The sequence below is a fragment of the Cloeon dipterum genome, chromosome 4 (genome assembly GCF_949628265.1).
Source record: "Cloeon dipterum chromosome 4, ieCloDipt1.1, whole genome shotgun sequence".
In the NCBI taxonomy this organism is placed as follows: domain Eukaryota; kingdom Metazoa; phylum Arthropoda; class Insecta; order Ephemeroptera; family Baetidae; genus Cloeon; species Cloeon dipterum.
Genome location: NC_088789.1, coordinates 20,940,107 through 20,964,227, shown reverse-complemented (window position 1 = coordinate 20,964,227; position 24,121 = coordinate 20,940,107). Strand labels below are relative to the sequence as shown.

Sequence of the window (24,121 nt, the reverse complement as noted above, 5' to 3'; positions counted from 1 at the left end):
GCCAACAGGTGGACAAGCTGTACCAGACGTGCGACTTCCTGGAGCGCATGCTCAAGCAGGGCCAGACTACAGAGCTGCTCATGTTTAAGAAGCTTCTGGACCAGAAGATGCACACGCTGATGGCGTTCAACCCGGAGTCGCTGCAGCAGTCAGTGTGCGACCTCGAGTTCGTGTCCAACTACCAGGCCATCCAAGTTGGCGTGCGCAACACATTCGGCTACGTGCGCAACGCAGACATGGCGTTGGCGCCAGGCAAGATGGCGCCAATTGCGCGACCGACGGCGGCCAACCTGTCCGTCATCGGTGCGCATCTGAACGGCGGCGGTGGCTCGTCGCTGGCCAGCACGTCGAGCACATCGTCGCTCAACAGCCTCAACTCTGCTGGCCTGATGCAGTCGTCGGTGCTGGACAAGGCGTACACGAGCAGCCTGTTTGGTGACTCGCTGCACAAGCCGTTTGTCGGAGGCAGCGTCAGCTCCTACGGCACGGGCAACATTCTCACCTCGAGCTCGTTTGGCGGTGAGTTGAACCTGAACAACGGCGTCGGCGGTGGCAACACTGGCCTTGACCCCTACCAGAAGTGGTCAAACGGTGGCTCAGACAGCATTTTCCACCACGCGGACGCGCCACCGACACCTGCCTCGCAATTCCTCAATTCGGACCCGCTCGAGCTGACCTCCAAACTCATGTCGACCACCATCTTCCCGCCGAAATCGCAGATCAAACGCCAGAAAATGATCTACCACTGCAAATTCGGCGAATTCGGCGTCATGGAGGGCCAGTTCACCGAGCCTAGCGGTGTTGCCGTTAACGCGCAGAACGACATCATAGTGGCTGACACCAACAACCACCGCATCCAGATCTTTGACAAGGAGGGCCGCTTCAAATTCCAATTCGGCGAGTGCGGAAAGCGTGACGGACAGCTCCTCTACCCCAACAGGGTGGCTGTTGTCAAGCCCTCAGGCGACATCATCGTCACTGAGCGCTCACCCACCCACCAGATACAGATCTACAACCAGTACGGCCAGTTTGTGCGCAAATTCGGCGCCAACATCCTGCAGCACCCCAGAGGCGTTACCGTTGACAACAAGGGCCGCATTGTCGTCGTTGAGTGCAAGGTATTTTTAGCTCTTTTATCTCTTTCCTTGTTGAAGTTAAACAAATTTAGACTCGCTTTTGGTAATACACCATACCGTTGTTCATTAATATTTTTCCTTCCCAGCTAAAATACAAATCATGCAATTTTAAACCACCTAAACCCTACTACAGACAACCTAAATCGTTTGAAATTCTAGCTTAAGGCCAGATTTGTAGCTTTTTTAAATTATTATTTAAATAATTTGTATTTTTTAAATACCTGCAAAGCTTATTAAGTTGTCAGTAATAATAACATTATTTTCTTTTTAGGTGATGCGCGTGATTATCTTTGACCAAGCGGGCAACGTGCTGCAGAAGTTCGGCTGCTCAAAGCACCTCGAGTTTCCAAACGGAGTGGTGGTTAACGACAAGCAGGAGATCTTCATCAGCGACAACCGCGCACACTGCGTCAAGGTTTTCAACTACGAGGGCACATACCTGCGGCAGATTGGCGGCGAAGGCATCACCAACTACCCCATCGGCGTGGGCATCAACCTGTCGGGCGAGATCCTGATCGCCGACAACCACAACAACTTCAACCTGACCATCTTCACGCAGGACGGGCAGCTGGTGTCGGCGCTCGAGTCCAAGGTGAAGCACGCGCAGTGCTTCGACGTCGCCCTCATGGACGACGGCTCCGTCGTGCTCGCCTCCAAGGACTACCGCCTCTACATTTACCGTTACGTTCAAGTTCCTCCCACGGGATTGTAAGATTCGCACGCGCATACTCGAAAACATATCTTCGGCCATTCACTCAATCAGTAGTGATTACGATGAATCGTTGATTATTGCAAAAATTGTGCCAACACTCCTGGTTAAATAGTTTCCGCCCCCGTCCCCCCTCTGTATTTGTTAATTTTGCAGCAGTGCCGGAATTCGATTCATACCACGCAGTCGGATGAGCTCAAAGTAAAGGCCCCTACCCTGCCCTGCCCTGCCCCCGTTACAAATTGACATTTTTCACTATTTTTTGTTTTGTTGATTGTTAAGTTTGGCGCGGACGCGGTTGGCCAGTCTCTTAACAGATCCGTAGCCGCGCGCACAATTCTGCTCCGATTATTTGCCCTGTTGTTTGACCCTGCGGCGATCAACGCGTCCATTCCACCCGCGCCAGCCGCGTCTGCCCGCCAGGTTGCCCCTACCCCTCATTTCTTTCATTTGGCGCTCCGGCACCGCGCACGCGCAGTCCTCCTGCCGGGGGGACGATCGGAGCCGGTGCGCACGCGCCTCCACGCAGGGTGTTTCCAGAGTCTCGCCCCCTTTACTACCCTCAGCCGCCCGCCCCTCCGCCACGCCGCACACACACAGGATCTCACTCGAAGAATTCCCCATTGATTAATTAATTTTTTACCACGCTGATAAGAGAACTTTGTTGCTGTTATTATTACTACTATTTGTTTGATTTTATGATTAATATATTCATTTTATTTTTGATAAAATTCACGACAAGATGGGAGCCGACGGCCGCCCGCCCGCCAGCCCTCCCGCGTGCGCGCTTGCGATAATTATTACGAGAAATCAATGCATTTTGACTAATGTTAGCTTAAGTATTATAATGATCTTAACTTATTAATAACTTGTCAACTTAATAATTGTTTGTAAACGAGGCGAAATATGTCACACACACACAGACAGACAGACAGACAGACACATACACACACGATGGATAATTATAAATGATTGGAGTATATTATTACATAGTAGTTTTGTATAGTGTAACGATGATGTGTACTTCACGAGCAGAATCGAGTCTAAAAATGCGAATCAAGACCTTTGGCATGATTTTGATGATTGTTCTGTTTCAAAGTCTGCCTTCCTTGTTGACCCAAAGTTATTATGTGCTATTTTAGGAATCGAAACAAAACACACAAAAATGAGGAAAAGCAAGCAAATTCCATGCTCATGCCAATCATTTTTATTGACAATGATATGTGGTCCATTGATTAACTCTATATACTCTATTTTTCTAAAAGTATTTGAAACTACTGCTTCTCCTTTACCCTTTAAGATAAATCGTAGTAGTGTTGATATATATAAATCGTAGGCGACCTCAAGTTAACAGAGTAAGTTTTTGAGATTTTATATAAGACAAAAAATACATGAAACGCGGAAAACTGAAAATTTTTCATTTTGCACATACACTGCTCTCAAAAGAAATAAAATAATAATGAACAATGAAGATGCTGAAGATGACGAAACAAATTATAGTGCTCTTGGATGCTGCTGATAATAATGAATTTAAAAATAATCTTGATTGTTATTGTTTACGTTTTCGTTTGAATTTAATTTTCTTTAAAAATTGACTAGTCACAGGTTTATTTTTATAGCCGTGTAGACAGCACACACACACTCACACACCCCCACACACCACCACCACCAACCAACCACCCACAACCACGAAAACATTCTCACTCTCTCTCTCTCTCTCACAAACACACACCATCTCTGTAGCAACAAGACAAAATCTTCAAACTAAATTTAAGGCGTAATGCATTGTTCGTTTTGTGTCCTGAGGTTGGAAAAATTATAAATAATAAGTATCTGTCTCTCATTCGTCTCTCGTAAAAGCAACGTTAGACAATATAGACGAAATTTATCAAATGTTGGTCAACTCGTTACTTCGTGCAAGGGTTCTTATGTTACTTAAATTATTATTATTATTACTATATTTTTTAATTTATAAGCTGGCAGCATGAATATTTTGTAATGTAACCGTGGCACTCGCATTGCTGGCTGACTCTTTGTATAATTGTAAGGCGATTGCATTTATTAGGTGAGAAACACAGACAAAATACGATGATGATGAAAAACGTCGGAGAAAAACACTGTTTAAATAAATGAAAGTAGTAGCTGACGAGAGTTACAAAAACGATGACAAAAGGGAAACACACACTCACACATATTTGAAGATGAGAATTCTGAGGTCCAAGTTGAAAATCAAATGATTATTATTACGCTGTAATTTAAAGACCACTTACACATACACAAACACACACAACACACACTCAAAACTATTGCTCGATATGAACAACAAACAACACTATTTGTATTTATTGCTTCAGCGGTTTTTTGATCAAGAGAATCGATATGAATCTAAAAAGTTGGTAGTTTTGGAAACAATGTTGTGCAATTTAGAGTGTCCGTTAGTTGAATCATCTATCTTTCGCTCTCCCCGTGTCAGTGGCTTAACTAAGATTAATAATCGATTCATTGAAAGAAACACTGGTTACGACTGCCAATGCGAATGCTTGGTTGGAATTTGTTAATTTTTGATGATAAAGCTGATTACGATGAAGAAACGTGCAAAATACGATCATCTTGTTTTTCTCTCGCGCGTCAAAACCACAGTATCACACACACTAGCACTCACAGTGTCAAGTATTTATTGTAATGCGTGTTTTTTATTTAGACGCCCATCACCAGAGCGGTAGCTGGGCTCATATAATTATTTTTGTTCCTGTTGAAATTTACAAGGAATAAATTTTGTACTGTACTAAAACTGAACATCTTTTATTACTCCGTTGAGCATATGGAAACCTCTGCGCTTTTTGAAGATATATTATAATTTGACGACAATATATAATGACGATCAGTTAATTTGCTTATAACAAACAATATAACAAAATTAGAACGCTACGTTGCTTACCAATTGAACAACACCATCAGAAAATAATACTCATCGTCTAGTAGGTCCACACAGGTTATAATATTATAAATTTACCTTTTCTGCTCTTTTTCAAAATCTATATTTGGTTGATCACAAAATGTTCACTGCTGAAAACAATTTATATCAGGAGTTAATAAAAATGTTTTTACTGATTATTAAGATAAAAAATGCTAATTATGAGTCAACTTAACTAGCTAAAAGGGCACTTAATGTTTAGCAGTTCTCCGAAGCTCTGTGCTCGGTTGACACTAATTCCCGCTTCCCGGATTCAGCAAAGGGGCTCGGCAACTCTGCGCCGGATTCGTGATAATTAAAAATTTATCCTTCACTTCAGACACCAAATATCATCCCGTTCATAAAGTTTTTTATGCAATATTTAATAAAACAATCATTATTAACAAATTTCAAATTTAGCTTGCTTTATCCTCTTTGATGCCACAATTTGCTGTATTCTCCCAGAAAAAGGACTAGGATGACTCATGCCAGAATTTTGTAGTAAATTCATTGATCAAAGTCTACTCGCCAGGCTCCAAACAACTCATTTATTCAGTTAGGTTTGTGATCTGCTTTCAAAGATATGAAACCAATTCGGAGCAAGCGGACAAGGCGATTGGACGCTGCTCTGGGCTGTAGCCGACATGCGCCAAGGAAATAATTTTCATTTAAACACTGATGCAAGGTAGATGAATGAAATTTATATTTTAATCCCTTGCTGCGTACAAATTACAGCCACATATACGTACAAAAATAGCACACAATTGAGAATTGAGAGCCCTTGGGCTGCAAACAGGTAGACAATTGGCTCCGAAAATTACATTACCAAAACGCAAACCATCATCTATCCACGTTCGATGATGCTAATTGAGAAACATAATAATAGTCATCTTAAACGGATGCAGAATATCGCGTTGGTCACAGAATGTCAGTATCGATTTATTACGATTTCTAAGCATTTTAAGACAGTTGAAAATAACAGAGATGGAAAGAGTTGAAATGATGAAGACCGATGAATTCAGATTGACGAATTTTGTTCGTATAGATTAGTTACAGTTGGAAATCCGATCGGATACTTAATCAAGTACAAGAACTGAAATGGTTTACAATAATAAGTGATAAATTCTTTTGCTAACCGACTGTTGGAATCGGGTTCTGCACAATTAAACAAATCACGTCAGCACCGTGTGGCTGACGGACGAAAACTGAATTCTTACATATTTTAAAATCATCTTTCTTCTGTTAAACAATAATGCAAAATTACAATAATTCAAACCGCCGACAATGGTTGGCTTCCAACAAAAAGGAGGACCGCGCTACACTAAGCATTTTAAGACAGTTGAAAATATATCTTTCAAAATTTAATTAACGGCAACAACGGGGAATCCCAATAATAAAGAATTGAGATATGAGCAATTATATTTTTATGAAATTTTTAATTAAAGTGGAATGATACTGGGCAACAATTGAAAATTATTTGAATTGTTGGATGCCATAAACATAATTGATCGATAAACAATTCGTTCAACAATTTGCAATAATAAAAAACGGCCCTTCCTACAATAAAAATTCAAATTTTGCCAATTTTCTCCAAAATTTACAGTGCTTGAACATATTTTCTTGGCATATTCCGATTCTTCTCATCGAGATCTGTCCAACGGTGTATGCCATTAATTGGGGAAACTCTTGGTTTTGAAATTAAATCGGATTTCAAGTAAGGAGACAGCCATTACCATTTGAAAAAGCACGGTAACTTTCCAGCCAATTTTCTCAAAAAATTACAGCGCTCCTTAGGTCAATTAAGGCTTTAACTGAATCCTAAGGAATGAGTTTATGCATTGGCAACAAGCATTTTCCAGACTTTTCCAGCATCATTCCTCTTTAACGCATGTGCATTTGGCAACATTTAATAAAACAAAAGCGGTGTTAATAACATCTTTAAATTAGATTTCTTTGTTCTTACTGCTACCACAACTAAAATTTGCTAAATTAGTAAGAGTTACAAAATCTTAATAATAATTGCGTGCAAAATATTTCCTAAACAAAAAACCCAAAAGTCCTTAAAATACTGGCACGCTAGATAAGGCTGTAATGCCGAGATAATGAAAAAAATTTAATGCAAAATTATATAAAGAATTTTTTTAGATATATTATCGAATGCGCTCATGTGTCAATGTAATACGGAATCGTCTCATTAATTTTGCGATTAAATTTTTCATGGTTGGAATAGGGCTTTTTCAAATTATTTCTTCGTCGAAATGTTGCGATTGTTTTGATTGGTCGGGTGCTGGTCAGTGACTAAATAAATAGGTCAAAGTATTTGGGAAGGTCCTCGTCACAAATTGGGGCCCCTTCTTCAACATAACTTCCACTGCCGTGTAATTCTAGACTTGCTTTGTTTGCGTACTTGGCAATTTCTCTGAGTTTTGAACGGGAGTCAGGGTTCCGTCCCGACTTGATTTGCATGGTCCACAGGGAGTAAGGACTGAACGGGATTTCTGTTTGCGCGAATTTAGAGGAAACTGCGTTCTGTGACACAGGCTGACCGAATTCTCCTCTTTCGAAAGTTTGGGAAAAGGTGAGGGGTTCGGCTGCGATGGCGTAGAAGCGATTGCCGCAGCGGAAGTGGTTGTCACCGCCGTGGACCATCTCAAGCTCGAGGTAGGAAAGCAACGAATGCAGAGGCACACCTGGCACAGTGATGTTAAGCCCGATTTTGAAGAACTTGGCTGCGTTGTACGCATTGGTGTGACGCACGTCGGCCACGAAATTGACCCTCTCGCCGCGAAGGAATCTGCCGATCTGCTCAGCGTGATCCGCTTGGTGCCACGAGTAAAACGGGGTGCTCGAGCTGAATTGCGAAGTGAACACAGCCGTGCGGACGTACTTATCGCTCTTCAGGTCGATGGTGCTGTTGCGCTCCACCAAGTCGGCGATCATGGTGTCGACGCGTTCTCGGAGCACCTGGATCATGGTCTTTTCGTCAGAGTTTGTCGGTGGCATGCCCACGAATTGACGTTGACTCTTAAATGGGAAAATGGCCTGTTGAAACGCACGCTCGAGGACCACGTACCGCTGCAGCAGAGTGTTTTTCTGCACTTCTATCCAGGCTGCTTTCCGCTGTTCACAGAATTTGCGCCCACGACCGCACTCTTGGTAATTGCTGTCCAATGTGCCAACGAGTGAGGCCAACTGGAACTTATACTCGAGTTCGTTGACGTGCGCCTGGGAGTTCATGGCCTCTGTAGCGAGCATCTCCAGGTCTTCGACGACACTTATCAGCTCTTGTTGCTCTTCTGCGAATCCGTCAGTGAATTTTCTAATAAGGGACACAAACTGTCTAGTCATTTTCTTCAGATCAATTCTCCTGAAGAAAAGCATGTGTTGCGCCATCCCTTCTACGCTGCTTGTGAACTTTTGGAAAGCCTCTTGCATGTCATTTATGTACGGCATGAAAAACGTGTGCAAATTCGTGTTATATTCGTCCAATTGTGACATTAAAAGGCTGCTATCTGCAATTTTAGCGTCTAATTTGCCTAATAAATCATTGTCGCCTTGAATTTTTTGCACGTCAGATAATACGCCGAAGGAAAGAGCTGACACATGTGATGCTATATTAAAAAGTTTCAATGACCTTTTCAAATGAACGCTACTCTCCGCATTAGTGACTTTTTTCAATTCCGTATAGCACGTGCCGAGAGCATCTTTTAATTTTTCGTTCACAAAGAGAGCAGAGTCCACTGCACTTTCAGATTTGATCATCGCGTTTTCCAATTTTTCCACGGTTGATTTTTTTAGCAACTTCACCAATTCTTTGTCTCTCAAAACTTCTTGACCAACGCCTATTAAGTGTTGGGATCTACTCACGCGATTTCTCGCTCTATCTCGGTGGAATTTCGAAATGACGTTTCGCACATTTCTGACAGCACCAAGTACTGGCGTTGTCCCAACCTGATTATTATACTCAGACACTGTAAATTTTTCGCCAACGTTCGAACCCGCTTGTATCAAGCTGCCTACTGCAGGATTCACAATAGATACTAATCCAGCTGCAAAGTTAACGACGCTAAATATGATTCGTTTGACTATATTTCCAGACACCCTATCTTTCATATTACGCAGTTCTTTGATATCCCTCATAGCTTTCTCTTCTTCTGTTTTAATTTTTTGCTGCAGACTGTCAAACTGATCTTGCAAGTATTGCTCTGCCTTTTCAATGTTTTCCTGTACAGTCTGAGCAGTGAACTTTTTGGATGTTTCAATTTCGCTTTGAAGGTTTTTTTTGTGAGTATTGATTGCAGCACTTTTGAACTGATCTCGCCATGCAGAGGAAAGCCTTTCTGCATCATTTTTAAATGTGTTCAAATGAAGTTGGGCATTGAGAATGAGCCGACTGTTTTTGGAAGTCTGTGCTAAATCCAAATTACTTAATATCAACGCTTCCAAAGCAACAACGTCACCATGAAATTCAGTTTTGAACATATAATTTTTGTAATATCGGAACTCAGAAAGTACTAATTGGAGCACGTAAAAAATTTGTTCCTGTGGAATATTTTTCAAAGCAATACGATTAAGAAGGCGGTAAAAGAATTCTATTACTGATTTGTTGTTAGACACAAGCCCTCTCAAAATTACCTTAATGAAACTTATTAGTGTTGATTCCTGCTCCTTGTATCTTGAATTTTCTATTTTATCAAAGGCAAAATCTAATAATATCCATATTTGATCTTCAAAGCTTGCCTCTTTGTAAAAATAATTTTTATTCTCTGCACTCTTTTTGGGGGAAAGACTTCCAGGGCAACCGTTGGCGGCAATTGCGAAATGCTCGCACTCTGTATCCTTTTTATAGCATGAATCAACAGTCCAACTACCCCCGTAAAGATTGCATTTAACTGTATCTCTGCGCAAGTAGCAATTTAGTCCACCATGGCCTCCTTGGCCTACTTCTCCGACCGGACCGTTTTCCGCTTTAATTGCAAAGTCGTCGCCCGTGACTTTGGAAACGAAAATTTCACCTGGGAGTCCTCCAGGTCCTGCGTCCCCGCCCTGGCCACCCCCTGTTGGTTTAATCGACGATCTCGAATAGGCATCAACTATACCGTGAGTATTCGAAATGTAATCAACAACAGTTACTGATAATTTTTTCGAAGTCGTGTCACAGCTGTTACCTTTTATGTAGTAAATGCATTCGATGATTTTTTCAATGTCTTCTCTCAAATAAGCTCTTTCACCATCGTGTCCTCGCCCACCATCTTGACCCTTTCCCCCTTTCCCACCTTGCGTATTTATTTTTAAATTTTTGCCGTTCAGTACTGTATGGGTGTAAATTTTCAAGGAACCTGAACTATAACCAGGAAGCCCTGAAGCTCCATCAGCTCCGGGCTGACTAGCGCTGTATGCTCTTTTGGCGGCCGTATCGTTATGCGTTGGCCCATCGGCTCCTTTCAGTCTCCATGAGCTTGTTCCTATTACTTCAATCGTCGGTGATACGATCGTCATATGAATATTCCTGATTTCCCAGTCAGAATCAATAAACACTTTTCTAGATGCGAGCACGTAGATATTTGAATTATCTACTGATCCTGCTGATGATATCATTTCACTAAGTTTAAAAAAGTGACCTGAATATATTCCAGAATCTTTGTATATCTTAAATTTAGCACCATCAGCGATTGACAAACAACTTAATTTTTTGAGTTGCTCAAGAAAAGGAATGCTTGGTTTCGTGACATTTCTGATCACATTTATATCCTTAGTTTCTTTCAATCCAAGAGAAATCATTCTGGAAAGGAACACAGGGAGGTTGTTAATATATTTAACTACTCTTTTGAAATCCGATGTTTGCTGATATTCGCTTATGTTACAAATAAATGTGTCTATCTGCTCGAGTGCTCTGAATTCAGCTAATGAATGATCACAGTGTGTTAGAATTTTTGCTGTTTGATTCTCTTTGATTGTATCTATCACCGAGCTTACTTCTTTAAAAAGACTCTTACAGAAAAACCAAATTTTATAGGACTCAACTGAGAGCTCATTCAATAAAGTATTGTATATAATTTTCATCCTCTTATTTCTTTTGACAAAATCTTTGACCCCACCTGGAATCATCAACGCGGCGGAAAACTGCTCCATTTCCGAGATTTCAGCTTCTATCAGGCTCAATTTTTGTTTCAGTACCAGTCCCTCGCTCTTCAGGTTTTTATCCAATAATTTGAATTCACCGGACACAATTGTATCAAGCAATTTAGAGAATTTTAACTCTGTTTGCGGGAGGAGCTTGTTTGCGATGAATAGAACGGATGTGTCAGAAACTGTCAAGTGAAATGGATTTTTTTTGTCTTCGATGACAGTGAATTGAAGTTGTTCAAATACTAATTTACGCAGGCTTTCATCATCAGAACAGCTTTGGCACGTGCCATTTATTTTACACGGAGTTCTGAATATTCCAGTGATATTTTCTGATTGCAGTAGAACGTTTATAATTTCGATTTCACTGTCGAGCAATTTTCCTATTTCAGCAAGACTCGCTTCATCGCCGAGCTTTTCTCTCTCTGGGAGTAAATGGCCTACAAGAGTATCATTTAAAAATTCTGTGACCCCACTAATTATGTCTTCGTCAGAATCCGTTGAGTCCACTTTGGTTACGACCAATCCAATTGAGCCTTTGAGGGCTGATGCGTTTGGAATAAGCCTTGCAAGGTGAGACAGCGTTTTGAGAAACGCGTCTCGGCTTTTATAGAAGGTAACACTGTTTTTGTCCTCAACAATGACTATCTTCACCTTCTTGACAGAATCAAAGACGGTTTTCATGAAAAATGAGGCAGCGATATCAAAAGCTGGGTTTTTACGGGTGTCCGAAAATCCTGGATTATCAACTAAAATTTGACCACTTTCTTCATCGGAAATAAAATTTGGAATTAACGTTTTTGAAGTTTGTGTTTGAATGCCTATCTTGTCGTTCTTATCTTTGTAGATGCATCTACGTCCTTGACCTAATTCCACTGAAAGCGTAGGTGAACTGGTCAAGAGTAGACTCAAAGTGCTTTTTCCATTGCCGGACACTCCAACGAGCATCACTAGTTCATCGCGACGACCTTCATGACCTAGCAGTGATGTTCCATCCTGAAACGATATTTTGAAAACTCTAAATAATTTTCTAGTTTTTATTAGGTGTTCAGTAGAAGAAGAAAATACATATTTAAAAATATAATTTTTTGTCTCAATAAAGTGTTTTGTTGCTCTTAATTTGCGGCAGCAGAACATTATTGTGAGGAAACGCTGTTTTTCGTGCGTGCTTTGTGGATGGTGGGATAAGTGCGCGAAAAGAGCTGATTGCAATTAATTTTCAACATTTCAGGGCGACGATGAGCGCCCAAGGCCGCGGGATGAGCGGACCCAGCATTGGAGCGAAGTGGCGATCAACAAGAAAAACGCTTAGTGGCCGGCACGCATAATGATAATGATTTATGAGTATAATTTTTACCCTCAGTAGCTGATAAGTTGAGCAGGACATTTCGGCATAGGTGATACAGAAAAATGAGCAGAAGACAGCCGCTTTTAATTTCAATTCAAAATATACAGTATAAAGTATTTTTAAAATGGTCCTAAATACAGGTTAAACCCACCTTTACAAGGTTTTCGAATTCAATTTCCTCGGCGGCTAGTTGATTGCTCTTTGCAAACTCGTACCACAGGTTTGAGAGCAGGAACGATAGGAATATCCAGTATCGTCTCATCTGTGAAATAATAAAAAAAGTTTGAAATAAAAATCTGTAAAATAAATTAATAACGATACGAGTCCTATGTTAGATTAATAAACCGCAAGGCATATTGTTGTACACTCTGTGACCTGCCACTGACCGGCGAGGAGCCATGATGAGGCGCCCGGGCCGACAAGTAAAAATCGCAAATTTCTTCTTTGACGGGGACCCCCAAAATTTTGTGCCAGTTAACGCAATTAATATATGTGGCGATCTCAACAAAAACGTGTACTACTTTCGCGTAGTGAAAGTTTGAAATATATTACCCGCACTGAAAGACTGCTCGGCGGCACAGTTTGCCTCTCCTCTGCCTCTCTGTGTGATTGAAACTTTTTAAATGTCGTCGTCACGTCTCTTTTTGGAGTTATTACTACTCCGGGCTCAGTTTTTAGCTCTGACCTCCTGGACTTGTTTTTATCCGAAGTGTAACCCTTCCTTGTATACTTTGTATTTTAGATTTGATACATCGACGTATTTTTTTGAAAAAAATACGAGAGTAACGATCTAATAAATAAATTAAAATTTTCCTGTCAGTCAATCGTGCTATTTAAGAGAAAAGAGAAGTGATTATAAAATATTGTAAATTCCCCCAAAAAACTGGTGAACATTACTGCATTAAAAATGCTCTGTCGATACAAGTTTCAGCCTTGATATGACTTTCCAAAAAAGCACCGTTTTCTAAAAGGATTTAGTTTCACTGCGAAATTAATGAAATATCGCCAACTATGATTCTATATAGATAGACACAAATACTGCAAACAGTTCCATTAAATTTTGGCTCAAATTTTTGGGAAAAGTCAAATGATTATTTAAAAATTAATATTTCTACACTAAAACCTGCAAATTATTTGTTCTTTTACTTACTTTGTGAGAACTGCTTAAGTTTTATCATCAGCTTGAGTACAATAGTGGCACTAATATTACCGACACAAAAAAACACATACGGATCTCATGCCAAAAGAACGTTGATTGAAGGTATTCGCAGAGGATACAAACTGACGAGGAGGAGCCTGTGGACTGTGGACCCAAGGAGCGCATGCGATTATGCCAAGGCGGCTCTGCAACTCGGCGCTGGTTTCGTGGGAAATTAAAATGTTTTCCTTCACTTCAAACACCGCCCGCCGACTGTTACCAGAACGTTTTTTTATTTGGTTTATTTATGAATAACTTCCAAATATTGTTAATTTTAAGTTTATTTTTAATCGCACGTTAAGCAACTTTTAGTTAAACAATATAATATATAGTGGCACTATTAACAACTTTCGGATTTAGATTTCTGTATTCTCTTTGCTGCCACAGTTTTAATTTGCTAAATTCTTTCAGAAAAATGACCTTAAAACACTAGATTTTATTCAGTAATTTTTTGCTTATAGACGTCTCGTATGGCTCCAAACCACTCTTTATTCAGGTAGGTGAGCGATGTTCTTTTGGAGGATGAAACTAACTCGGAGCAGGCGGACAAGGCGGTTGGACGCTGCTATGGGTTGCAGCCTAGAGCGGAAGCGGATTCCAAGATAGCAAATAAATGGAAACAGGAAACAAGAATTCCTGCTTTTTCCTAGAATCTGGCAGGACAAGGAAATATTTTTCTGGAACAGGACAAGACAGGAATTTTGTTTCAAAACAATTAAAATCTTGATCTGAATTAATCTCATTTTTATATCAGAAGTTTAAATGTCAGAATGTTTAGACTAAAAAGTGTCCACCGTCCAAAATTTTCCTCAAATATCTTAATTTAAAATTATAACCCAAGTAGCAGTATAAAGACCATTTTAAATTAAAATAAAAATCAGGAAAAACGGGTTTATATAGTTGACGGAACATGACAGGACAAGAAAATCAAATTTTCGAACAGGAACAGGACAGGACAGGAATTTTTTCCCGCAACAGGAGAGGACAGAAAAATAAAAACCTTTCTTGAATACGCTCTAAGAGCAGCCTCCATTGGCCGAAGAAAGAATTTTTATTGTAAAATACCTAGAGGAAACTCACGCTCAAATTTTTCTTATTTCCCCTGTATGGGTTAAATTACAGTCACATGGTACATAAATAGCGTCGTAAATAATTTAGAATTGAAAGAGCCAAGGCAAGCAGGCAAGCAGGTAAAGTGGCCATGAAAATCAGCACTCCAAAACGCAAACCATACATTTTCGTTAAAGCTAGAAGAGTATAAACATTAATGATAGTCTCCTTGTATGGGCGTAGAATATCTCATCATCTTGAGCACAATAGTGGGACTAATATTGGCGTTATACACAGACGAATTTTAAGCCGATAGAACGTTGTTTGAAGGCATGCACTGAATTCAAACTTCAAACTGAGGAGGAGCCTGTGACTCAGAAAGCGCATACGATTTTGTATATAGCAGCTTGTGGTATTTAAAATTTAAACTGATTCAACAAAATGAAAACCAAGCCGAAAAAAGCAAAATAGATTTATGTTTTTATTGTTCCCTCTCATTGGAGCATTTTTTTACTCCATTTCACGAGCATTTGATTGGACTAATATTAGATCGAAGAGTGAAGAGTAAGACAAATTCAAATTGTTCTTGAATTAGGTTCAACGCTTTGTTTTATTTTTATAGGTCTGCAAGGCAACTTTGTCCCTACCCACAACTAAAAAAAACTACAAAAAGCAAGAGGTTTGTTCAGTAACGATAATTATCATAATTATTATTGTCCGTTGAAACAGATTTTTCCAAACCCGATTTGTTCTAGAGAAACTCAGGTACTTGTAATTGGGAATCGTGAGAAAATTTGGCCTCGGGTTAATTTTGGGTAAGGGCAGGAAATCCAGTGTAAGAACCGGGTATTAGCAAGTTCAGATAGTATTTACGGCAAGGTCCTTGCATAGGACATTATAAATTAGACCTGACAAATTCACTAGGCCACTATCAGAGGACTACTTGCAAAATGCTGAGTTGATAAAAGCCGTATTTTTTCTTTATATACGCAGTTTTTACACGCTCTTAAGCCCTAAATTTACGGAAAAATTAGTCAGAAAACCATCCTCATCTCGACTGTATCGGCAGGACTCAAATATAAGGGTTGAGAAAGTTGGCCCTCGGAAACTACAAGAAATATCTTGAAGTGAATTATTACTGTTTAGCACTTTCCTCTTCTAACCAGTAAGTAAATAACTTTTTGTAACTACCGTAACTACTTTAAATTGCTGTTGAGAAAAATTAGTCAGTGCAAAATCCCGCACACGAGTTTTGAGTCCCAAAAGTAGAGAAAATATACTTTGATTTAGTCTTGAATTCTCTGCGAAAAATACGTCTTATGAAAGGAATTCGTTGCAATGAACGTGTTGTTTAATTGAAGGGAGTATACAATCTGAAAAAAGAACATGACAACACCATCAATTAAGTGTTTAAAAATATTTCTTGAAATTTCTTTTTAACTCTACTCTGTACATACTTGAATCTTTAAAGAGGAATGATATACTGGGAAAGCCTGGAAAATGCTTGTTGCCAATGCAAAAACTCATCCCTTAGGATTCAGTTAAAGCCTAAATTGACCTAAGGAGCGCTGTAATTTTTTGAGAAAATTAGCTTGAAAGTTACCGTGCTTTTCAAATGGCAATGGCTGTCTCCTTACTTGAAATCCGATTTAATTTCAAACCCAAGAGTTACCCCAATAAGTGGCATACACCGTTGAACAGATCTCGACGAGAGGAATCGGAATATGCCAAGAAAATATGTTCGAGCACTGCAAATTTTGGAGAAAATTGGCAAAATTTGAATTTTTATTGTAGGAAGGTCTTTTCTTATTATTGTAAATTGTTGAACAAATTGTTTATCGGTCAATTGTTTAAGGCATCCAACAATTTAAATAATTTTCAATTGTTGGCCAGTATCATTCCACTTTAACACTAAAGACTGAATATATTATGTAATAATAATGTTGTGTTGGGAATCAACTAAAAAGTTATTGTTCCCCAAAAAGTTCGCGGGCTTCTACTGCGCATTCTCTACTAACGGCCCCACCCCCTTACTGCTATACCATTAATAACTTAGACTCGCGCATCGTCGTCGGGTGGCCTCCGCGTTTCTTTTCCGCTACGAATCATTCGAGTTTTTTTCCATATCAGGCGTAATGTAAACTTAAACACTTCTGTGAACGGCGCCCAACTCGTAACGAATTCGAAATTTTAACACGTTCTCTGGGCCCTGTTGCCTTCTAACATCATCCAGTGCAGGTAAGAAAATTGATTGGCATCGCGCTCGAGGCCGCGAGCATGGCTCGCCGCTCGCCCATGTGGCATGTTTAAGACAACTTGCGACTTGATCGATTACTGATGCTGAGTTTGATCCGTTATTTGCAGCCAACATGTCGATTTTGAGGCTGGAAGGCACGCCAAGTCGGGCCAGCCTGGCCGGATTGACTCCGCGAGTGCATTTTGCTCTGCCCAGTGACATCGACTCCATTGTCTCGAACTTTCTCACTGGCACAGACAAAACTCGCTACCAGGAACTGCTTGTGTCTCTCAAGTCCGCAAGCAATTCGGTAAGTTGAATCTCTCAAATTTCCAATTATACAATTTGTCGTGGTAGCAGCAAAATTACGCATCACTCAACAATCACAAGTTTTAACTGTTACATAGATAACATACATAAATTTCATTGATTGTTGCCCTCTTCTTGCAAGAAGGGAATTCGCATTTGGCTGTTGAGCTATGCGCAATTTTTCCACATGCCACGACGCATTGCTGTCTGCTGTCCGTCACTGAAGGCAGCATTTAAAATTTTATGTTTCATATTTTTAAAATATTGACTTCTGTAATTATGTGTATTGTGTTTGTTTATAAATAATTTAAATAAATTCCCATATTTTCTATTTGATTTCTATCATAATTATTGGCAGGTTCATTGAGCTTACAAGATAAGGTAATTGGAAAATTAAAATTTTTACAGGACGAGAATATAATAAACCTGCTGGAAAGCTGCTACAAAAATGTCAACAACTTGGATCAGCGTGTCCACTCCCTTGTAATCGCAATATTGGTAAGTGGACCTCTTATGCCGTGTTTCATTATCTATGTAAAATTTAAAATATGTTTAGAATCTTAACTGGAACAGCTCATCAGACGCTTTGGCCTCAAAATTCCAACAATTTCTCTTGGAATTGGTTGCGACACACACAAACTTCACGAGTACAGTGCTGGAGAGTTTGTTGCGAAAATTTTATGGTTTGTATATTTAAGGCTGTAATCTCTCCCATACTGAAATTCATCCCTATTTTACAGGATTTGGAGACGAGCCATGGCCAAGCACAAAACCTAGTGTGAAGGAAGAATTACATTTTTCAAGGTTACACGAAACCATCAACCAAATTTTGAAGATAATACCAATGTATGAAAACAAGCATGAACATACAATCATGGATTAACAACAACTGATCTTTGACAGGTCTGCAGATGTACTGCTTCAAGCGTGTGACTTCTGTTTTCCATTCATGAAAAGAGGAAGCAGGGTAAATCAGAGTTACGTTTACAACCTGTTCAAGATCTGCACATACAGACCCGAAATGCGGAGTAAAATTTTATCACTCATTATTAAAAAGTATGGATTTCAATTTTAAAATAAGGAGCCATATTAATTTAAAATTTTCACTCCCAGGGTGATATCCATAGATGTACAAATTCCGCGAAAACTCTTGGAGGCGCTCGAAGGTGACGAAGAAGAAATGGAGACTGACGCTAAAATGGACGACACGGAAACTGTTTTCACGATGGATGACGTGTCTCGGTCTGCCGCCTCAAGAATCACCAGCGTCGTGGACACAAACATGCAGCAGCAGCTGGCACAAACCCTGGACCTGCTGATGGAACAGATTTTTGTCTTCGTCAAAGAGTTCTGCTCGAGAGACGCAGACGAGAACGAGATCATCCACCACCAGAGCATTTTCAAGGACTTTCTTGAAATCTTTGAGCACCAACTGCTCAACGTCCACGGCAGCCACCACGTGCAGTTCTGCATGTTCTACCTGTGCACCCTCAGGCCCATACTTCCAGAACTTTTTCTGAGTGAGTGATGTGATAATTTTGATTTAAAGCTGGATCTCCATACCAAACCGTTGTTAATTCTTTATGTAATTTTATCTTATCAAATTTGAATAGTTAGGCAAAAAGTAGTAGTGCTTTTTCACAGTTCTTGCAAGGAAATGATGTGCGGATATTTAATTTTAACTGATAGTGATCTCTGGTTGCCTGAAGAGTTTATAAAGTTATTTCAAGGATCACAACGATGCTTCCAAACTGATTCAAAATTGATTTCAATACAAAGAGTGATATTTTATAATTTAAATCCTGCATGTTGATGAAAATGATATGTAAATTATTAATAATTATTTATTTTTGATCAGACCCATACTTGAGTCTTGTCGGTTTGTGCCATGAGGAGTGAACAATAACACATCGATTGATTCATCTTGTCAATTGCGCTTTTAAAGAAAATTTGATCAAACAAAAACTGACGTTTGTGGTGTTATGCTACCGTCACTACGTTAAGAAAATCAAATTTTTTAAATGGAACACTGATTGAGTTGATTCAATTACAATTCCTAGAACTTGGAATGTTATCGATATAAAATGAAATCTTAATCTAGGAATACAATACTGTGCACACTTATCAAAATATTCCTTTCAGGGCTAATATTTTATTTTTAATATTAACTTTTGAAGCTAATCATGATGTTATCTATTTTAAAATATTAAAACAAAATCTGGTTGAATTATTTAAAAATATTCTCTACTTTGTCATTCCAAGGTTTCCAAGGCACCCACTTCTCCTTCTGAACTTATAACATAATAATATAATTGTTTGTTCTTGTCATAAATATCACATAAAATTAAAGAAAATAAAACTGGATATAAAAGCCAATTTTTGTTTAAACGTTTTTCTTTTTGCCAATGCAGACCAAAAAGATATAATCCTATATTCTTGATTTTTTGCCCTGTTTTGCTAATTTTTTATATATTTAATTTCAGCTGCACTATGGAGCAAAGTGACTCGGATGGGAGAGAACGCGGTGGTGAGACAAACAGCGGCGCACTACATCGCCAGCGTGGTGTCCCGGGGTCAATTTGTATCGGTGAACGCAACGCGGTGCATCTTGCAGCAGATGTCCAAATGGTGCCACGCGTATGTGGAAGCGCAGCAGGACGCCACGATCTGTGACGTCAAGATGCATGGAATCTTCTACTCGGTGTGCCAGGGCCTCTTCTACATTGTGGCCTTCCGCCACGCTGACCTGATGGCCACCGAGAAAGGCCTCAAGTGGGTCCAGAGCCTCGGTTTGGCCAAGCTGGTCACCTCTAGGCTCAACCCGTTGAAGCCCTGCCTACCTGCCGTCGCGCAGAACTTTGCCACTGTCACCAGGACCTATCAGATTGCTTACTGCTTTACGGTAAATTTATTATATATGATATTATACTGGATTTTTACCGATTTATTAACCTTAATGCGATTTTTTTTTAATATTTTCAACGAAATTTCTTTCAGGATATAAGTTTAAATTTCTGTTCCTTTATGATTTTGGTTGAATAATTTTAATGGAAAATATTGCTTAAATATCACCTTAAAATATTGCGTCCATTAAAAGTCTAAAAATAAATTTAATTTATGTTACATAACATATTATTAATTTTTCGAACAAATTGTAACAGCAAATATTTATCTCATTTCAGGTTTTGGAGAAAAACTCGAGGAGCCAGCTTCCCACCGTGAGCCTGTCAGGACAGCAGACGGTCACCAACTTAAACTGCTTCTTCCCATTCGACCCATACCTGCTGAACAGGTCAGCAGTGTTCATAAATGATCAGTATAGAGAGTACGAACCACTCGAACAGCCTGGCGACGAGAGGTCCGATTCTGAGAACGAGGAAACGTTTGGTACTCCACCGAAAGAGTCACTGCCAAAATGCATGTCTCCTGGGAGCTTCACGCACCTCATTTCCCCCACCAAAATGTCGAGATCACTGGACAAGTTCAGTTATGGATCGACTCCAGGGTTCAAAGCCTACTGAACGAATTTGACTGACCATCACGCTCAGAATGTCAAGACACCTGCCTCTTAAAATGATGTGATATTATGTTTAATAAATCACAGTTCACTTGCTGAAATCTTTTGTTTATTTTATTATAATTATCGTAACTGTCCTTGATGAAGGTATAATACCAAAGAGATCAGGATTACCCTCTGCTGCTAGAACATGGGGACATTCCAGCTTTTTCGCTGTTGGCAGAAGTTGAAAATATATGTATTGCAAGCAACACTGGTGACATTGAAATTAAATTAAAGACTGCATCCAAACAATAATTCATGATTTGTCATTTTTGTAATGCGTATAAGAAAAATGCTGCAAATTTTCGAATCATGTACATTGTATAATCTGCTGCAGTTTGCCTTTCTGCAGAGATCATCGTCCCTACAGACTTACAGAGATCCCGCTCGTTTTAAAAAATTCGTAGTGCACGCGACTACAGCGCCACTAGTAAACAAACACAACGGCGCCAAAACAGATCCGACCTGCCGTTTCCAAGATTTTCTTGACTCCTGCCTCTTTTTTGCTCTCTCTACCACTCACCCTTCCAGAGAAAGACTAAACTCAATGCTTTTTGCATCAAATTGGCCAGAACTCTTTTTTACCGATGACCTCGTGAGTACGTTTTTGTCATAAATCATGAGCAAACGACAAAACAAGTCAACATTGGACGAGAGCCAGACGTCCCCTCGCAGTGGAAACAATAAAGAGAACAAGAAAAGCCGTCCCAAGAAACCAAAAGATGCTGATAATTTGGAAGCGCTTCGAGGTTAATTTATATTGATGCAAAGCTTGCTAAATTTATGATTTTAACTCTCAATTCTTCATGCGCAGCATTCATGTCCCGGAACGGCAAACTCTACTCCGTCTCCCGACTGTTTCACGTGGATTTTAGCGAGGTGTCCATCAAGAGGTACAAGAAGATCATCAGGGAGCGAGTCAAGGGCGTGCTGATCTCCAAAACGGGCACCGACTACAAAGTGGAAGCGACCTTCGAGGTGCAACCAGAGCTTGGAGAGACGAGTCACGACCACAGTTCGGTATTCATCCAGGTGTCTGTGATTCCTCCAAGCCAAGACGAGGACGGCGATGATGAATACCTCGCGGAAAATGCCAAAACCATGTACTCGGGCTATCTGACCTGCAGAGGCCGCGACAAGGCATACGCCTCGGTCTCGCAGCTGCCTCTTCTTCTCGCTTTTGCACGAACGGTGACCCTATCCGCTTGCATCAATTCAACACTGCAGGTGATTCTATTTTATTAAGTATTTTAGAGGTTCTAAAGGGGAAAACATAGGAATCAACACCAAGAACACTAGTTTCGGTAGAAGTTTGTAAATTGTAGCCTGAAAACCATCCCTGGAGACTGCCTGAAGGGTGGTTAATCAGTTTCAACCCCCAATTCATAATGATAGCCATCTGCTTGAAATCAGGTCGGAAATTCAAAAATTTAAATCTACCCAACGTTTCCCATACTTTTTAAAGCGTTTGCTGTAATTATCTTGTAAATGGAAAAAATACTGTGCAATTTTTTCTATAAATTTAGTAAATTTTCATGTGCGTTGCGTTAAAAAAAATGGGATGCGGTGATATCAAGATTTCTGTCAAACTTTGCCCATTTTGAGCTTTATTGTAAATTTGTTATCCGCTTAATAAGCTTCTAGAGGCGTTGAGTTTGTTCCTTTTGCACTTTTGGAGGCCGAGGAAATCAAGTTTAAAGGAGGTGGTGTTTTTATAAAATCCGCAACTTCTGTTCAATTTTTTTATTTTTGGAAATGATATATTGTATTATGTACTTGATCACCTTCCAATTGGCAACGACCTTATTAAGTTCCATTCAAATCGATTAACTCTTTCCAACCTCCAAAACAGGAAAAAGCCATTATTTAGTTCACAGTTGCATTTTCTTACCACCTGTTTTTTTCTCTGCTGGGCTTGTTTGTTTTTTACCTGTCAATATTCACCAATATCTTGCGAAAGAATTGCAAGAGCTCGTCATTAATTGGATAGGTTATATTTTAACAAGAAATGAATGTCTTTGAGAAAATAAAAATGGCTTAAAATACTCTTTTTGATAGGGAAATGAATGCCATGACTTCTAGTTTCTCACTGATTGCGTAAAGATGTTTAATTAATAGGATAAGTTTCGCCGTTTAAACAGCCTGTATTTCATGAGTAAACTATGACCGGCCTTAGAAGACCAAAAATACTCTTACATTGTTAGTGAAAATATAGCTTTTGATTCATAATTTCTCACAGACAAAAATTAGCTTAAATTAGAAAATTATAGGTTTTACCAGTTCACAGCATTTTTTATTTTAAATATTGTGTCCTTTTGCTGCCTAACTACAGGTTCTGTTTGACTGCATTATCCGGCCCTTGGAGCTGTCCACCCAGGAGATGGAACTGCTCTTTACGCAATGCTTAGCCGCCACCACCAGAGATGATTCTAAAATCGCTCTCGGCCTCAATTTCCCGTGTTTCAAGAAGGACGATGTGATTGAGCTTGCACTGAGTTCAGAAAACTTTCCGCATCTGAAAAAATTGTAATTAAAAAAAAGCATTTTCGCTTCCCTTACTGAATTGTGTATATTACAGAGTGAAAACTAGGCAGCAATCTAGCGACATGGCAGTTTCAAAAAAGCTGTTTGACAAGCTCTACCAGTCGCTGAACACGAACCTCAGCATGGATTTGCAGTCCTGTACCCTAATCAAGTTCCAGCTGAGTAACATTGTATTGCACAACTCAGGCAAGGTAACTAAATATGGAATGTTTTTCCGTCAAATGGGTTAAAAATCTGTGATTGTTTCAGTTTCTTGTTTCGTCGACTGCTGTTATGGCAACGTTTTTAAAAAGTCTTTGCCACATATGTCTGCAAAAGGAAATCCGACTGTTGCGTGACATTACCGACATTGTTATTGGTGAGGACTGATTTGGCGTGTGCTTCATCAACAAATTTTACTTGACGTCTTATATTTGTGAGTCAATTTTTTTTAATTTGTTGATTTCAACACCAAAATACTATGAGATTGATTTTTATAAAAGCGATCCAAAATGTATATATTATGTGCTTTAACTTGTGAATGTGAAATATTGTTACTTTAAGTTAAAGTCGTCTGATGATTACCTTGAAACGGTATGAAAACGATAGCTATAATTATTCAGAGAAATTATTATTCAATCAAAAATTGTCCGTGTTAAATAGACAAGGAATCTCAAGCCCAAATGACTTACTGCTAAACAAAGCAGGGCTGAAAATATTGAAAATTTTATCTCTTAGGAAGAAATGTTCTATGACTTGATGGATTTTCTTCTAACAGCAATTTAACAGGTTGTGCCAAGTAAAAAAAAAGATTTTATAGAAAAATTGACATTCCGGGGAAAATCCCCTTTCAAGATGATTAAAGCAAGACGAATTGCTAGTAGCTTTTTAAAAGACAAAGCAATTTACTCCAAATTTAATGAGCTAACTAACAGACACACTCCATATTTTTTTCTTGTGACATATATTCTTAA

At 39.5% G+C, this 24,121-nt stretch overlaps 4 protein-coding genes across 7 annotated transcripts in view; 3 read left to right on the top strand and 1 right to left on the bottom strand.

Annotated features, from left to right (window-relative positions):
* Window positions 1-4,636, top strand: part of brat (brain tumor) — a 29,543-nt gene extending 24,907 nt beyond the window's left edge. For all 4 annotated transcript variants that reach the window (XM_065490852.1, XM_065490850.1, XM_065490854.1 and 1 more), the window contains 2 exons: window positions 9-1,118; window positions 1,408-4,636. In XM_065490852.1, coding sequence (XP_065346924.1) covers window positions 9-1,118; window positions 1,408-1,848 — 1,551 coding nt within the window. In that variant the 3' untranslated portion in view covers window positions 1,849-4,636. The remainder of the gene's footprint in view (window positions 1-8; window positions 1,119-1,407) is intronic.
* Window positions 4,637-5,479: 843 nt separating this feature from the next.
* LOC135944106 (uncharacterized) lies at window positions 5,480-13,553 on the bottom strand. Its single transcript, XM_065490849.1, has 3 exons — window positions 13,423-13,553; window positions 12,424-12,534; window positions 5,480-11,920 (listed from the first exon to the last, which is right to left on the bottom strand). Exons 2-3 carry the CDS (start codon window positions 12,532-12,534, stop codon window positions 7,097-7,099), a joined length of 4,935 nt encoding a protein of 1,644 aa, XP_065346921.1. The 5' UTR covers window positions 13,423-13,553; the 3' UTR covers window positions 5,480-7,096.
* Window positions 13,554-16,608: 3,055 nt separating this feature from the next.
* Window positions 16,609-20,683, top strand: Tif-IA (RNA polymerase I-specific transcription initiation factor RRN3 homolog Tif-IA). The gene is made up of 9 exons (XM_065489799.1): window positions 16,609-16,758; window positions 16,885-17,066; window positions 17,474-17,563; window positions 17,622-17,748; window positions 17,806-17,911; window positions 17,969-18,121; window positions 18,179-18,585; window positions 19,549-19,967; window positions 20,248-20,683. Exons 2-9 carry the CDS (start codon window positions 16,890-16,892, stop codon window positions 20,584-20,586), a joined length of 1,818 nt encoding a protein of 605 aa, XP_065345871.1. The 5' UTR covers window positions 16,609-16,758; window positions 16,885-16,889; the 3' UTR covers window positions 20,587-20,683.
* A 371-nt stretch (window positions 20,684-21,054) lies between these two features.
* On the top strand, window positions 21,055-23,660 carry LOC135943970 (uncharacterized). Its single transcript, XM_065490638.1, has 5 exons — window positions 21,055-21,373; window positions 21,439-21,851; window positions 22,957-23,150; window positions 23,203-23,359; window positions 23,418-23,660. Exons 1-5 carry the CDS (start codon window positions 21,244-21,246, stop codon window positions 23,535-23,537), a joined length of 1,014 nt encoding a protein of 337 aa, XP_065346710.1. The 5' UTR covers window positions 21,055-21,243; the 3' UTR covers window positions 23,538-23,660.
* Window positions 23,661-24,121: the final 461 nt, after the last annotated feature.

Coding starts and splice junctions, on each gene's coding strand:
- LOC135944106 (XM_065490849.1), bottom strand. CDS start 12,534: ATGAGACGATACTGGATATTCCTATCGTTCCTGCTCTCAAACCTGTGG. Junction 11,921..12,423: donor AATTCGAAAACCTTGTAAAG/GTGGGTTTAACC, acceptor ATATCGTTTCAG/GATGGAACATCACTGCTAGG.
- Tif-IA (XM_065489799.1), top strand. CDS start 16,890: ATGTCGATTTTGAGGCTGGAAGGCACGCCAAGTCGGGCCAGCCTGGCC. Junction 17,564..17,621: donor CCCTTGTAATCGCAATATTG/GTAAGTGGACCT, acceptor AAATATGTTTAG/AATCTTAACTGGAACAGCTC. Junction 18,586..19,548: donor ACTTCCAGAACTTTTTCTGA/GTGAGTGATGTG, acceptor ATTTAATTTCAG/CTGCACTATGGAGCAAAGTG.
- LOC135943970 (XM_065490638.1), top strand. CDS start 21,244: ATGAGCAAACGACAAAACAAGTCAACATTGGACGAGAGCCAGACGTCC. Junction 21,374..21,438: donor TAATTTGGAAGCGCTTCGAG/GTTAATTTATAT, acceptor CTTCATGCGCAG/CATTCATGTCCCGGAACGGC. Junction 23,151..23,202: donor TTTCCGCATCTGAAAAAATT/GTAATTAAAAAA, acceptor TGTATATTACAG/AGTGAAAACTAGGCAGCAAT.